The sequence below is a fragment of the Cynoglossus semilaevis genome, chromosome 12 (assembly GCF_000523025.1).
Source record: "Cynoglossus semilaevis isolate Cse_v1.0 chromosome 12, Cse_v1.0, whole genome shotgun sequence".
In the NCBI taxonomy this organism is placed as follows: Eukaryota; Metazoa; Chordata; class Actinopteri; order Pleuronectiformes; family Cynoglossidae; genus Cynoglossus; species Cynoglossus semilaevis.
In genome coordinates, this window is record NC_024318.1 from 10,831,666 (window position 1) to 10,848,339 (window position 16,674).

General features: G+C 39.8%; 1 protein-coding gene across 11 annotated transcripts in view; it reads right to left on the bottom strand.

Moving 5' to 3' along the window:
- Positions 1–16,674, bottom strand: part of sorbs1 (sorbin and SH3 domain containing 1) — a 42,357-nt gene that overhangs the window by 14,578 nt on the left and 11,105 nt on the right. For 6 of the 11 annotated variants that reach the window (XM_025060797.1, XM_025060796.1, XM_025060805.1 and 3 more), the window contains 14 exons: positions 16,324–16,366; positions 16,043–16,129; positions 15,123–15,239; positions 14,245–14,351; positions 13,957–14,098; positions 12,871–12,900; positions 12,361–12,503; positions 11,578–11,638; positions 11,370–11,444; positions 9,588–9,623; positions 9,379–9,481; positions 8,094–8,208; positions 6,032–6,115; positions 392–441 (listed from right to left, as the gene is read on the bottom strand). In XM_025060797.1, coding sequence (XP_024916565.1) covers positions 392–441; positions 6,032–6,115; positions 8,094–8,208; positions 9,379–9,481; positions 9,588–9,623; positions 11,370–11,444; positions 11,578–11,638; positions 12,361–12,503; positions 12,871–12,900; positions 13,957–14,098; positions 14,245–14,351; positions 15,123–15,239; positions 16,043–16,076 — 1,097 coding nt within the window. In that variant the 5' untranslated portion in view covers positions 16,077–16,129; positions 16,324–16,366. Of the gene's footprint in view, positions 1–391; positions 442–6,031; positions 6,116–8,093; positions 8,209–9,378; positions 9,482–9,587; positions 9,624–11,369; positions 11,445–11,577; positions 11,639–12,360; positions 12,504–12,870; positions 12,901–13,956; positions 14,099–14,244; positions 14,352–15,122; positions 15,240–16,042; positions 16,130–16,323; positions 16,367–16,674 lie in introns of those variants that run through there. The other 5 variants (XM_025060801.1, XM_025060798.1, XM_025060802.1 and 2 more) reach the window with 5 other exon arrangements.

Consider the following 16,674-nt stretch of genomic DNA (forward strand, 5'->3'; position numbering starts at 1 on the left):
ACACACACACACACACACACACACCCATTCAGAAAGAGATAACGGTTTTTGAGTTATGCAGCAGCTGGGTGACTTCCCTCTATCCCAGTGACATCCAGGTTGCTGTCTTTAAATAAATCACCACATAGCAGCAGTGTGTCTGTACTACAACCACTGACCCCCCTAGAGGCGCCAACACAGGACACACTGTTCTGGTAGCTTTTTGCCTTATTAACAGGATCTCCTCAGGAAGCAGGAGTCCTCCTGCTGTAGGCGGGAGAGCTGTGTAGAGTGGAGACATCTGCTCACTGATGTTTATTCTCACAACAAACCCAAAATTATCATCTACATTCTAAAAGAAAGGAAGCAAAAGTTAAACCAAGTAGACATTTAAGAAGAAGCATGGACTTACTACTGCTGCAGGTTGGAGGTTGAGTCCAGGGGAGTGAAAGAGGGGGTACTCTGCAACAAACCAAACAAAGAAGTCATTGATAAATCCACAGGAAGGTCTCCTCCAGCTAGAACAGAGGCAGGACCATTAGCTTTGGTCAGATTCTCTCTGTTTTTCCTCTGTGTCGATCTCTCGCTGCTCCGGCTCTCTGTCTTCAGTGGCCGAGGGTTCTTAGCTCCTTTGGACTAGGCTTGGCGTGGAAGGAGTAAGCGTGTGTTTTGCCCTGCATGCAGGCTGGAGAAAACAAGCGGCAGTGAGGAGAGTTGGGAGGGAGGGAGGGAGGGAGCGTGGGTGAGTGGGGTTGTGTGGGCGTGCATTGGTCAGGGGGCGCCCATGCAGGGAGGGGGGCTGTCACTGACTCAGCCAATGAGCTGTTGCTTCTGTCTGGCATTGAGTCACTCTCATTACCAGTGGACCGAACCCGCGAACAATTAACCAGCTGGTGGTACAAGCAGGCCGAATTACACACACATACACACAGACAGACAGACACACACACATTAGTAAAAGACAGAGTAAACTTTCAGTAAATGACAAGTACAGTTATGAGTCATGAAGTGAAAAAGAAAAAAAGAAAAATGTAAATAAAACAACTGTTATCAGAACGTGAGTACAGATGCTTTAAAACTTAAAAAAAATAATATGCAGGAATTCACTTTTTGATTTTAAATACAGAATTATAGAATTCTGTATTTAAAAACAATTACCTCAGTTGATTTTATTCGTTTATTTGGGTTTATAATAATATATTTGCAGCAACACTGCCATTTACTTGTATTTTTGCCTTTGTTTGCAGTAGCTAAAGATGATTACTGTATAAGTATAAAGAAGACCTATTCAGGAGCCATGTTATAACGCAAACCAGACAAGCTGTTGTTAAATCAGTATTGTGGCCAGAGCATGTGTTTAGTGTGAACTAATAAAATGGTCATTCCACCTGCCCCTGTAGCTATTTTTTTCTTTCCATGTTCCTGCTAAAACGTTAGTCAGTGCCACTTTAAGATAGCATCCTCCTATGCTAAAAGCCTTTGCTGTTCATTGTGTTTAAATAAATTTGTTCTTTACCTTCAAAAAGATTACCTTTTTTCCAAGCCTTTGATTTTCTTGTATGTCTTGAATCTTAAAAATAACTTAGGCACAGTTATAGTCAAAGCTAAAGCACTGATATAAATATGGTCACTCTGCCCTCACTCCCACTCCGCACAAATGCTCTAGAAGCTTAAGAGCTTAAGTCTAAGTGTGTCCAAAAAACAAAATCTATTAAATGTGGCTTAGATTACATTTTTTTAAACATACCATAAAACTGTGTTTATGCCCCCTCCCATCACCAACCAGCAGAGGAAGTAGAGGGGCTGCATGTTCTGTAATAAGTGAGAGTATGTTTCTGCAAACTCAACCTTAAGTAGAACACATTTACCTAGAGTGTTCAAAACACAGGGGTGGCCAGTCGGTACGGCAACGTTTTGAATGGTTTTGAGTTGACTAAATTTAGCTCGCTGTTTCTGCTGCTTTCCTCCTTTCAGACGTCACAGCAGGTAAAAATAACAGACCTGACACGGGCTATGAATAAGAGCGCAAGTGTTGTTTGCAAATACGATTGCACAATCCTCATCCCAGTCAGCCCGTCCCGCTGGTTAATACCACATCCACTTCCCCACTCCCTCCAGTCTGCACTTCCCTCACCAATGACCAGACAAGGAGCATTGTCAACAGCTCATTTACCACAACATGCTTTTCCATTTTGTTGCTGGGGCAGGACTATCATTAATAACCTTTCAGAATAAATGCTTCATAAGAACAGAACATCATAGTCTGGTCTATTTATAAAGCTAAATGTTCCATGTTGACTTGGAGGACACTCCTGTGTCAATAACCCTGAGCTCTTCCTTGGGCCTTTGGCCTCATTTGTATGATCATTCAATCTGACATCAGCAGAGGAAGTTAAAGATTTTTGACAAATCTCTAGATACTTAGACCCAGACGGATATTCGCAGTCACAGCATGAGTGGAAAGTAAACAGGAAACTGCCATAGATGGCTAATCTGAAGTAGCAAAGTCAAATCTGAATCTGGGTATTTTCCAAGACGCCTGATGAGCATCAGTTCATGTGAAATCCTTCACATGAACTGAGCAGAAGACTTTGCCAAATCACACCATTAAACACTACATTACTGCATAGCTTTAGTTTTTGAGATAACAAAATAAAGAGGGATGCTAAAATGTAACAGAGTTGCCAATAAACACACACCCAGGACATGTCATTTCTCTCCTAAAGTGGTGATGGTGGGAAATGTCTGAATTTGGATCTGAACAGACAGGCCTTGGTGAGTCAGTGGAACACTGATGACTGGGTTTCTGCAGAATTTCATGAGCGTGTTTCCTAACAGGTGTCTTTAGCTGCTCAGGGCTCCGGCTCCTGTGTGCCGCTTTCATATTCAAAATAGCAATCATGAGTAGGTCATGGTAACACGATTCCCATTCTTTCCAGCACCTTATTTGTGTTGATGTGTTCACATAAAAACAAACAGCTAGCCTGGTGCAAAGGGCCCATTATAGCCATGCACAGTATCTCACTTCATCTCCACTAAATGTTTAAAGGTAAAGGGTTAAGTGTATAAGAGAGGATAAATATGAAAGCACAATGCGCTGGCAGGCTTACGAAGTTGCCTCCTTTAGACTGTGTCAGGTGGTAGAGGGGAAGGCTCCATGTAACTCAGTGATGAGACAGTGTGGCAGCACCGCTCTCGTCAGCATATGCTCAACAGATGGAGTCACTCTGGCGGTTGTGTCTCTTCTTGACCATAGTTATGTGTGGAATTCCAGCTCTAACTCATCGTGCATGTATATCGATGAGCGAGTGATGGACTGTAACTGTCACTGGACATGTTCTCAGACTCCTACGGGACTAAAAATGGGTTTCTATTAAGCTTTACGTGTGATTGTGCGCACACAAACACACGCACTATTGTATATGACCAGTAGGTGGCCTCACTGCAGGCTATGGTTGTAGAAAGGAAGACCCAGAAATAGACATTGCTGGTTTTAGAAATCTGCAAGTAAATATAATTACTAGATTACTAATAGAAAACCTTCTCTTACGAACTAGCATATGCCTTAGGAAGATGTCACGTTAACTATAAAGAAAAAAATATTATTATTATCATTATTTTCTCCGCTCCTCATGCTGTGTTAATGCCAATAGTTCTAGTTCCTGACTCACCAGGGTTTAAAAGAAATTGTTGTACTTTTGATTTGTTTGGTTTATGTCCAACAAGGCAAAACCTAAAAGTGTGCCATGAAAGTCATGAAATGATTGAAGTCTTTAAAATTGTTGATCAATGCGTTCATGTTGGATGGCACAGGATGTTCCACTTAATAAGCAGCAGAGAATTTTAATTACGGAGTACTGTGAAGTCCCATTCATCTTCATCTTCTACTGCTTGATGCTTTTCGGGATCAAAGAGGGAGAAGAAGCCAATCACAGCAGTAGTAGAAGAAGGGTGGGAAACAGCCTGAACACCATCACTGGGACAAAGTCAACACCATATAACCAAGTCATGAGGCCCTAAAGTCATTCATTTATAATACAGCAGTTATAAGGTAATTGGTTTATTTATTCATCTTTCAATTTAGGGGACTTAGACAAACTGCCAAGTGGTTCATGTATCAGAGAATACTTCAGACTCTGATAAAGTTCTCACCACTGTGGTAAAAAAAAGAGTACTGGTACATCAAAAGACACTGGATCCACAAGAGTGGTTGTGTGGTCTGAACTAGACTTTGAGGTCAAAGTTCACACTGACTAAAACAAACCACACCAAAAGGATAATGACTACAGGGTTTGAATCAGGACTGGACACAGTTGGTGTGACTGCACGCTCACAAACATATGGAGCTGCTTTTAGTACCATTCACAGCCTATGGTGTTTGGGTTAGCTGAAGGCTCTTGAGGGGTTGTAAAGATTCCTCTTGAAGGAGGAATGAAAACTTAGCAGTAGCTGATAAAGAAAGAAAAATATTCAAAAATGTTGTTCAGTTTCAGTGGGCTACTTCCAGTACTCCTGATGTTAAGATGTGTGTTTAACAACTAGCCACTAAGCTGTGGGAAACCATAAGATGACACTGTCTCAGATCTAAACTGAATGTTCCAAACACTAAAATGTTCCTCCTAAAACATTCCTTAAGTTATTTATACAAACAAGAGCTAACTCGACAGGAGCCAGTTCCAGATTTCGCTGTAACTCCTGAATGCAGTAGTTTATGACTTTCAGCCGTGTCTTACTTGCAGTAATGAAAAGTGAGCCCTGATACGTATGTCAATCACACTTCAATGAGTCAGTGTGTCTGACTGAGCCTTAAGGTCAAATACTGCACATACCAGATGCAGCTTTGGAAGTGACTTTGACATTAACCAGTAGCCAGTCGTCAAGCTCAGCTCCTCTGGCAAACATCCAGGCTAGCATGATACAGACTGGACGGCCTCCGCAGCTAAACCTCCAACACATATATGCTGACCTGCAACAGGAGACTCTGCCGTTGTGGCTGGATACCGCTAATACATGACCTCATGTTGTAGTCAGCGGAGCCACCTCACATGATCCAGGGTGTGTGGATGTGACCCTGGCTGACAGAGTGCAGGGAACAAACATCTGTTTGTGGGTAGTCAGTGCTCCAGTCGTCTGGTGCCATCTAAGATCGTGGGCAGGGATTTAACGTGACATTGTATACGGCTTCAACATGCCTGCACCAAACCACTGTAGATATTTTGGCAAATCGACGAGATAGCAGACAGGCTGCAATTATTATTTTAAGGGGTTGAGATTATCATGGAGCCCAGTACTTGCCTGGACTGAAGGCTCTCCTAGTGACGATTGACTTCACCGGATATAGACCTTTAGCTCGTGATATGAAGACTAGCTGGGAGTGGCCATACACTCCCAGCTAGCTGAAATGTGTTGTTGAGGTAACCCAGAGAAAACTGCTACACTTTAATTCACATTTCTAACCAATAAAGTGCATATATACTTCTCTTCATCTGAAGCTACAGTATAATACCATGTGCTGTTCTGCTACAGCTCAATGAATCCTGATCAATAAGCAGCCATATTAAATATCAATTATCTGCACAGATGGTTCTGAGCTGAGTAACATGTGTGCCTCCATATGGAGACAAGATCAACAGATTAATCTCGCCAAAATAGCCTTTTAGTTTTAAAACTATGAAAATATAATCTGAAGAGATTTTATAATATATATATTTTCTGCTGTTTGGATCAGTTGATATGTGGCAGCAAAGGAAAATGTGATAAAATAAATCAAAGGATGTAAAGAAAAACAACATCCTTAATGCTGACACATTTGACACGTGGTAGAGAATAGAGACAATAATAAACATAAAAGAATGAATAAATAAATGTTTTATCTTTTCAAGTCTGTGTGCAAAATCAATGGGAAGGACAGTTCCTAAGAGGTACACACAGAGACAGTGGACGCTCTTATAGACAGACAGCTTGTTTACATATTATTGGAACATGAATGTTATAACATGCAAATACAAAATATAAAGTAAATACTGTCACTTTAAAAACTGTGACCACTTACCGCTTTGTCAAACTCCATCTCTGAAAAGAATTTATACCAAGGCTCATTCTCTAAATCTATATCTTCTGGACTTACATCCTGATTCTACAGAGGGCATGGCAACGAGAAGAGGAGGAGAGAGACAAAGAGAAGACAGTTCAGACAGCACAGAAATCACACACCCAATGAAATGAACTGATGATGAACTTCTATTTGACACTGCACGTGTGTGGGTAATTATACTGTGGCCATCCAGCCAGCATTAACCTGACTGTGTTCCCCATGAGGATGCACAAATAGACTGAAGCCTGTTTATGGTTTTCAGATTAATATTAATGACCAGTCATACATGTTAATATATGACAAGACCAGTATATCATTTCAAGCTGTTCATTTCTGTCTGTTTAGCTAAAATGTAGAATACAGCATGCCTCCTTCTGCTCTGAGTGTATCTAAGAGCATATCTGCGTGTCATGCATGTGCCCCGTGCATATATCGCTCTTATATCTGCCTGAGGAGAAGATAGTTTAGCAGTGAAGTTAGTCATGGATGTGAAAATGAATATGCATAATAATAATAATAAGTTAAGGACATTATTTACAGCAACTGTAGAAAGGAGCTATAGAGGTCCTTTTGATAATATTTTTTCAAAATTTCAACTTGAAGCTACTAGAGTTTTAAAGGGAAATGTAAATGTTTTGGTCCTGCAGCTGCAATAACAGCAGAGAACTGACTCTGCTTTTACAAGTGACAAGTTAAGTCAAGACATATTACATTCTTGTTATGAGTATATCTATAAAAATAAACTTAAATTCCAAGGATTTAGAGGAGTGTTTTTTTTTTAATAGTTATTCAAACCTAGGATCACTGATGGAGTGATAGGACGGGGACACCAGTCAAAAATATTAGTCAAAAACTTTATCAAATTGTGTATAAATCATGTTCTAGTTATTACCATGTATAAATAAAAATAATGTTATTTTGTATGCAAAAACAACACTTTTTGTTCAACTCATGTTGCATTGATCTACACCACTGTCAGTCAATCCCATAATAATCATGAATACGAGGTACAAATTTATATTTTCTATAATAGAGAAATGAAAGTGAGTGCTGGCCTAATTAAAAAGAATTCATGACGCCACTGCAGTACCTCTGTGGACCCATTAGGGGAACATTTGAGTGTTTCTAGTATTATTATATTATTATAACAGATGTTATATTTAAAGCACTCGATTTGAAATTGGCGTAAAAGATTCTAAAAATAGGACTCCTTTTTTTTACAGGTCATTTGAAAGTGACGACAGCAACATCGTCACTGACCTGCAGTAACCCAGCTTTTAATTGCAAAACAACAGTCCTTTATTTAACTGAGCCTGGATGTGAACCGATGTGAACTCTGAGTGTGTTTGTTGCTGCTGGGATCTGAGCAGATGGTTAACAACATCTACTAGCTTAATGCAACGAGTATCCAGGAACAGTAATTACATAATCAACACAGTACTCAACCGCCCTTACTGTCATCTATTATGTAAGAGGGAAATACCACAAAACCTGTCAGACTTATGAAATCGCAAGACAATGTGCTGTGTTTGGGTAAACACTGCTGTGTATTGTATGTGACGTCGGCTCCCGCCACATCTCTAGTAAATGTAACGTTTTGTCACTGAGGACAATGACTATTGCTTGAGCACGTGACTTAACAAAGAGCAGGAAAAAACACAGGATCCCCGTTTTATGTCTACACAGGGATCCTTTCCTCAGTGAGACGATTCAGCCCAATAACCTTAAATTGAAAACAGGAAGACAATGGCTATCCCTGTAACTGATACTCCCCCTGCAGCCAAACAGGATCATCTGTCGCTGAAACAAGACACCCTTTAGGAATGTAGCGCACATGGCCAATCAGGCTACACATACATCTGCTGATGTAGCTTCCATCCAGCAGCTCAGACACAGAGGTGTGTGCACAAGGCAGTTGGAGCGTGGTGTGTGTGTATGAGGAGTGGGCAGGGCTCAACACGACATGCACATAGAAAAATGAAGAGACAGAAGCAGACACACACACAGGCAGCTCACATACCGTTCTCTCCAGCTTCAGCACTGATGATTTCCCCGGCTCGTACTCAAAGATGCTCTTGGGCTCGGCACGGTACTTCCTGGTGTCTACCTTCTTATCTGGGGGCTCCCACTCATTCCTGTGGAGATGCAGGGGGCAGAGAAGGGAGGGGTGAGAGATGGGAGAGAACCAATCCTCATCAAGTAGTCTCCATAGCAACCAATGGAGTTTTTTTTACGTTAACATGACATCTGTCCCCATTATCCCTGTTTTGTCTCTGCTGCTGCCTCTCCTTCCTCTAATAATGATATGATGGAAAATCCAACCCAGGCTCAAGTCAAAGCAGTAATTTGATCAGGTTAACGAGATTGGACCCACTGATAAAAAACAGAGCACCTCGATGTTTCCTCTGAGAATCTTTTTTAACAGAGACAAACACAGACGACGGCATGGAAGTCTTTGAGAGGGGACTTGAAGTCTCACTCTCACTAGAACCCTCTCAAAAAATAAAGGCAGGACTGACCACATAAAACCTGCAAACAGTAACTATAGTCACAGAGTGATAAGTATCACCTTATATGACAAATCACATGTGGAATCACAGGATCAGGGTCACCATTTCCATCACAACCAGTATTATTCCTACAAAACAATGACCTTGCTGTCAATTATATTAAAATAGCTTTTTGAAAGAATTTTCATCTGATTATATTCATCTCTTGGACATTATTTAACATATAATATTTGTGATAAATGTTTTTATAATAAAGATCTACTCCAGTCTTAACTAAATGCTGGTAATTGCTCTGTCCATTTTTTTTATACAGTCTATTCTCTTAATTAACCAAAATAAGGCTCATGGGCTCAACTTAGACATGTATGCACACACGTATCCAACGTCCAGCAGCACTGGTCGTCAGATTCAGAAGGTCAGTCCAGCACGTGTCATCACAGCTCTAGTGGAAAACAGTTTATCCTCCATCACCTGTCCTCTTTCATCACCCCATCACTCACTTTTACAAAAGAAGATCATGCAATGTCAGTGATGACATGTGTGTGTGCGCGTGGTCGGTGAGGTTGGTGTGCTCCTTGAAATGCTGTCATACATGTCCTGCTTTCACTGAAGAGTTATGAGTGACTGTGGGCCTAGTACAGAGCAGCTGAAGTGGCCAATGAGTGTAAAACTGTCCCAGACATTCACTTGTTACCAAGAAAAACAGCTCTTTTACTTACAGTCAAAGACAAACTGCATTGTCACTTTGTTCAAATATCAAAGTGAGGACGAGCGCAGATGGAGGAGGAGACTGACCTTTGGGATGAAGGCTTGAGAGATGAGGACCTTGTTGGCACCGGCAGAGTCCGGGCTCTTGAAACAACCTCAGCGTCACTCTTTGAGCGAGGAACTGTTCTGACTGGAAACATGCACATATTTAGAAGTATTCAGGCCCTATAAATATTTTGAAAAAAGCAATATATAAACATTATTTTATGCTAATGAAGACATAGAGTTAAACTCACCATCTTCTAGATAACTAAAAGGCGTGTGGCCATCATCTAGAGAGAAGCCATGGAAAAATATAATTTTAGTCTTTAATATGAATCACTGTGAGAAGTCATGAATAAACCACAACACTAAATTATTTAAAGTGCTCTACGTCCTTTTATTTCCTGCGTGTGCTTCACACCTTCCATTAAAAGAAATCAAAGTGTGTGAAAGCAGTTTACAGGAAGCATTACTGAGCTAAAAAGGGATCCGAGCATCGACCAGCGAGGAGGACATGAATAAGTAATGCCCTGTAAAGACTGTAGTCACCCCACAGAGTACGGAACTCTGTAGAAGTTATATAACTTATAGCAGAGTCATATTAGTTGTACTGCAACGCGAAAGAACACATGGAAGTCATCAGAGATTATTTTTGATGGGTTAAGACCATAAACCAGAGTAAGTGGTCTGGCAGCTCTTGGTGCACACAAATCTGTCCAACACCACTGGACTGAGCAGATCCAAAAACCTAAACCATCACACCCTAATCAACAAATCTCAGATCAACAACAAACTCAATGCAGCCTGCAACCTGAACAGAACTCCTATCCGCAATGTAGGACTGCAGCATCATCTAGTGGTGACAACAATTTATGCAACAAAAAAAACCCAAAACACATCTTTGATTAAAATATTCTAAAAATGAATTGACATGAAGTTAAGCAGATATAGCTCTTATCTTGAGGTGTAACATCATAAATATAAAGTAATATATTCCCATGTTCTACTCAAGGGGTTGGCCTACAGTCTAACACTGGACAGTGCTAAACAAGCAATCAAATCTATAGCAGTCGAGGTAACTAATGCAAACACCACAGTTACTGCAGAATTCTCATGACGAGACGAGTGGACAGCTGTATAGAAACTAGCAAAGTCATCAGTAATACACTAGAAAGTTTGAGAAAACACAGCAATCCCACACAGCAAAGAACCTTTCTTAATGCAAATCAAATAAGGCCTCCATATAGACAGATTTTCATTAGCTCATATTTATGATTTTTACCTCATAATTGAGACATTATCATATTTATTATTGATGTCTTCTCTCATAGTTTCTCATAGAATCCTTGTTTAATTTTTCCATTAGCAAACAATGTATTTACGAAACAATGCCTTCAGTTTATTCTACTGGTTGGTTAAAGGGGACAAAAAAAAAAGCCAAAATAAAGCTGTGAGAAATTACTATAAATGTAATGACACTGCAAGGCTTCATGCAAAGTCCTTTTTAACATGTCTTTGTCACAGTGTGTCCATCAGTCCATTAGTACATTTACAAACTATATACTGTAGTGTATAACTTTATGTCCAATGTCCAATAAGTTAAAGGCAATAATCACTGTTTTCACTTGCATTTCACACTTCATAAATAGTTCACAAGTAAATATTTGCTCATATATTTATTGTCTTTTAAAGAAATGTAATAGCACTAGTGTAACGGATGCTATACTTAAAGTTATACTTTATATTGCATGTTAAAAAAACATGTGGTGCCTGTTGTTTGGAATGTGCTATATGAGTACAATCCTATTAGACACGTTAGATCAGGACGATCATGAAACTTGCAGTGCACTAATAAGATTCTCCAGAATGTGGAGAGAAAAGACAAAAAAGAAGATCAAACCCTTTCAAATACTCAAGGTGTTACATGTGGTGGTATATATGGTTTTGGTAGTATGTTAATGAAGTACTTGAAAGGGTCTGGGGCGACTGCATATTAGTGACTCTAGAGAGAGAGAGTGGTTGCTTTCATCGGATACCTCTTGATTTCATGTGAATGTCATAGTTCTCAGGGAAAATGTAGGTGGGGCGGTAAGGGTTTTCCTCAATAGGCTCTGAGCACAGTGATGGAGAAACACAACGTGACATAACACACAAACACAAGTGGAACATACACAGGCTTTGGACACCAACATGACAGAAATGATCAAACGAGCAAAGAGCAAGAAAGATGAAGAGCTCACACACCAGGGATTCTGTGGATCTGTTTGAACATGGTCTTGTACCAGTCTTTGGACTTCTCCGTGTTCTGTAGGCAGAACGTCAACAAGTTTAGTTCAATGGTAGTCAGCGGCTTAAAACACAAGCTGATGTTATATTACAATTTTAAATACTAGTGTTTTTGTACCCATCATCACATCATAGACCTTATAACATACATACATACATACATATATATATAAAATCATATATATATGTTGTGCAAGGCAACAGGCTAGTCAAATTTATATTTGCAGTAACAGTAGTTGTACTACTTAGTTTGGTTTACTTTAGTTTTAAACCTAACTTGTTTTAAAGATAAAGTAAAGCTCATTAGAGAGCTAACACTGAGAAAAAATGTGGTTAAATGTTAGTTAAAATTAAAAGTTAAATCTAAATAGCTAGAGCTAATGCTAAAAATAAGTAAATAAAGTGTTCACAGCAATATCTTCACAATTTACTTTTTTTCCTTACGTTTGCCAGAAATGCTAATTTGATTTAAAAACAACAAAGTATTTACCAAAAAGACTCCAAGCAATGGCAGAAACACTTTGATGTCACATATGATTTAAAAGTTGCCAAAAATGGTTAAATATGTCTGCAATATTTAAGCAGAAGCCAAATACTGAGCTAGAAATAAGTATAAAAGCAGATTAGCAACATTAGCTTAACGTTTTCCAACTGGTCTTCCCTGTTGTGTACTATACTGTATGAACAGAGCAACAGTTTGATGTAATATCTTTTATTTGACATTAAGGTTTTGTTGCTCACCCTGACAGGCGCGGTGGGGGCGTTTGCAGGACTGTAGACAGGGTAGTGCAGTGACAGACGCAGCCTCCGTCCGTCCATGTCAGGAAGAGGACTCACTGATTCTCTGCCAGGGTCAGGGCTTTTGTCTCTTTCTGGAGTTGGGTCTGTGAACGTCAACAAATGTTGACACCACATTTTATACAAGATGACACAATTTTAGGTTCTGCTTGAGGGTTCTGACCCAGGGTAAGACTGTTGTATGTAAAGTTGTGCCCAATATTTCTGCTGTGGTAAAATGTTTTAGCTCTACTGATTTTATGTGAAATGTATTTTGAAAAAAAACGTGTAATGTATTTTGAAAAAAAAAAAAGTCTCAGGGATGTAAAAACATGCCTCCTGATTGAATGTCAGTTGAAGACACTAAATAATAATGAAATGAACAGATAAAAAGGTGAGGTGTGGTGATGATGGGTGCAGTTTTATAGCAGGTGTATAGAATATGTCTCTAATTAGTTAGAACAGAATGCATACCTTTCAAATAAGACAGATGCTTTTGCTGCTCTGTTGTGAGAAAGAGACAGACAAGGACAGGACAGGGTTTGGTGACATGAAGGTGTATGAACATCGAGACAAAATGAAACAGACAGATGAGTCGCAGACATGGTGCAGTGGACAGTTCAGTAGTTCAGTAGTTCAGCAGTTCAGACTGCCGTGTCTGAGTGTTATCCTCTTAAATGCAATAGTTTTGATTATGCAAATATATAAAAACTCATGTACCTGTAAATTAGTGCGTTATGTAAATTATACAATATATGTATATGTTTCTATGCAATCCAGGACAAATACTGCAGTTATAAAAAAAAGGTGGCAAAAATGTTAATAAATTTATTAGAAATATAGTAACATTTATTTGTAATAAACTAGAGGCTAGAGCATTATTTAATTTGTTAAAGTTTAATTAAATGCAGGCGCTTAGAATCTTAGCCTGAAATTAGCCAAAACAAATCTTTAAAGTCCATGCAGAAATAACTCAAATTGTACGAGGTAGCACAAATAACTGATAAATTTATCAGAGTCTGCCACTGGTTAGTGCGCTGTTATTAAAGCAAGATTTAAAGAAAACATAAAAACCCCAATATAGATAACAAAAGGTAAAATATGGCAAAGAATTATGCAAGCAGCTAGACGATATCCAGAAATGAGCTTCAAGGTAGTCAAAGAAGTACACAGTAACAGACCTGAGCGAGACAGACAGAGATGTTGGGAAGAAGTAAAAGCAAAGGAAAACAGAAATCAAACTGAAAATAAGACAAAGCAAAAACTGCTGAAGGTTTAGCAAAAGACATTAAAAAGTAACACCCGATGCTTCTGGTCATAAATGACCAAAGACCAAATACAACAACATTTTTCCAGTGTTGCCCCACATACAGTCTGACTGATTGTTATTATACAGACAGAGAAAAAAGTTACTTAACTTTATGAGTATTTATTTTATGCTTTAAACTGCTGTTTTTTTTAACATTTCTACACACATCCCCTCTGTCACAGCCACCATACTGCCATAAGCAGTACATCCATGACATTAATTCCATCATCACTGACAAACTGCCGTCTCACCTCGGTTGTGTTGCAGTAGGACTATGGTGGGATTGACTGTGCTGGTGCAGGGATAGGCAGAACTGGGGGATGATGTGATACAGTTCTGCAGGTCACCGCAGGACACAGCCCCGTTTTCTTTTAAGCCTTCTTCAGTAATTGTCTGGAAATGACACAGAGTTCAGCCAATGAACTGACCCGACATCAAATGACCGCAGAAAGATCACATAGTTCTCAGACGTGTAACATGACAACAACAACAATCCAAACCAAACGCTTCTGTGTGAAATGGGCTGGAAGAGAAGGTACCTGGCACTGAGTGTTGTTTACAGGAGGTAAATCAGCTGTGTTGTTGCCGCAGCCCTCAGCCAGTGCTGCTTTAGAGCCGTCTCCATTAATCTGCTTCGTCCAGCCACCTAAAAACAGTCCAGAGGGCTGTCACTTCTGCAGTCAGCAGAGCAAAAATAAAAAACACTCCACAACGTGCAAAATACAGTAAACTCTCAACAGTTGACCAGAAAAACCATACACCAGCTAATTGCTGATCAAATAAATCTCCAATCCAGTCCACTGGCTGTGAAGGCTTTCCCTGGTGGTTTTCATGGACATAGCTGCAAATATCTCCCAGGAAAAAAAAAGAAAAAAAATTCTCCCACAATCTCTGAACTTTGTCGTTGCAACAAAGTGTCTATTCAGAAGGCTGCAAAGGCCATTTGTTCTAAAGGCCTTTATATTCATGCTCTACAACAATTAAAGCATCTCCCAAAAAGGCCTTGGCCAGCCTCCAGACTGGTTCCACTGAGTAACAACAGAGCTCACACACTGTCAGAGTCCCTGCTCCACTGGTCAGTGTGGGCTGGCCACAACAAAAGACCTCTGTCACAGGCCCCGAAAATGTGAGCAATTGGCCTTTATCGCTCTGAAGATGGTGACAGAGCATATGTTCGAAAACGTGATGTGTTGTGTAATTCTGTCACCGAGCAGAGGCACGAGGGGAATTTGTTTTTACAGCAGATGAACATGATGAAATGTTCTTCGAATGACAGTAACGCAGCAGCAGAGCGGCTCTACATTCTACAGACTCACGGACTCCCTTCTTCTCACTGATGTGCAACTATTGCTGCCCTCTAAGTGGATTTTCATCATATGTGGAGTGATGGAGCAAACAGCTGTTCACTCTGACTTACTCTGCCTGGTGATGATGCTGGACTCCTCGCTGACGGAGTCTTCATCATCTATGTGGACCAGAGTGGCCCTCAGGGTCACCACTCCCTTCCCTTTGCAGACTCTGCTGGGATCCACGTCTGAGAGCATCCAGGAAAAGTCAGGAAGGAAACACATAGAACACACACACACATAGACACATAACATATTAAATGTATGAAAATGTGGGTGGATCATAGTTCATGGTTCACATTTTAGGAATGTAAAATGTAAATTCATTCTTTAATCTTCTACAGCTCCAGCTGAGATTCGCAGCAATCATATGGTGAGGGCGTGGCATTCACTGGACAGAGTCCCTGTCAATCACAGGGTCACATGTAGACAAACAAGAATTCACACTCACATTCACACCTGTGGTCTAATTAGTGTGAACCATCCTATATGTTTTTGGACTGTGGAAGAAAACAGAATTAGACTCTGCGTTTTACTGCACCAGGAATTGAACCAGTGTTAGCCAAGAGCGCTAAACTCAAACGCACCTTGTAGGCTGTGGAAATACATTTTTATGTAATTTATGGGTTTTGTCAATTTTATACATCTACCGTAAAATCTTAATTATCGGAGTGTTCTCCTGCTTCAGAGGAGCTGCAGGGAATTCAAGTTATCACTGCCTCGTGCTCTGAAAGCCCAAAATAGAAATATAACCCAGAAAGCATGCTGTCAACACTGTGAAACTAATTGTTGTTACCACAGTGTCAGAGCTGGAAGTAGAGCATCTGAAGTTTGACCCCAATTTCTTTTCTTTTTTTTTTAACATTGGATGTTACGGTGACACCGCAATGTGGACAAATGAGTAGTAAATGCATCCTTCTAGGATTTCCCACAGAGTATGAGGTGACCCACAGTACAGGTGATTAAATATGAATGGGAAGGGAAACGTCACCTGCGTCAGGAATCAGGTCAGGAGAGCCTTTCATGGTTTTCAACGGTGTGATCCTGACAGCGCAGGCTGCTCGAGGGCCAGAGCCAGCTGAATGGAGACAGAGAGAAATATGTGAAAGTGCGACTTTACTTTAAGGTTAAAGTCGTGTCCATTCATATCAAATCAAATGGTTTATTATTAAACACATTTTTTTTACAAATGCACTTTCAACTATGTAAATTCTAAATTGCATAAAAACAGCGACAGTATCATTTTTTGACCAAATCAAATAGAGGACTTACGAGGAGATGCTTTTGGTATTACACTGCCCTCTGCTGGAGAGCCCTGAAGAAAAAACACAAGCAGCAAGCTGAGTTTAATAACAACTGCACGGAAAAAAAAAAAATCATAATTGTGACTATATTTTAGTACTTTTGGGCTAACGTTGAGGTATCTTCACAAGTATCTGCTGCAGTATAAAATGTGTGACTATTCTGGTTTACTTTTAGGTGAGGTATGTTTTCTCTGTCATTTTAAGCTATTTTTTATTTATGAATACACCCTGTTTAGTTTACTTAATTTACATATTTAATAAACATTTAGCTGGATTTAAACTAACCTTTACATTTTTCTAGAATACTTATGAGCATTAA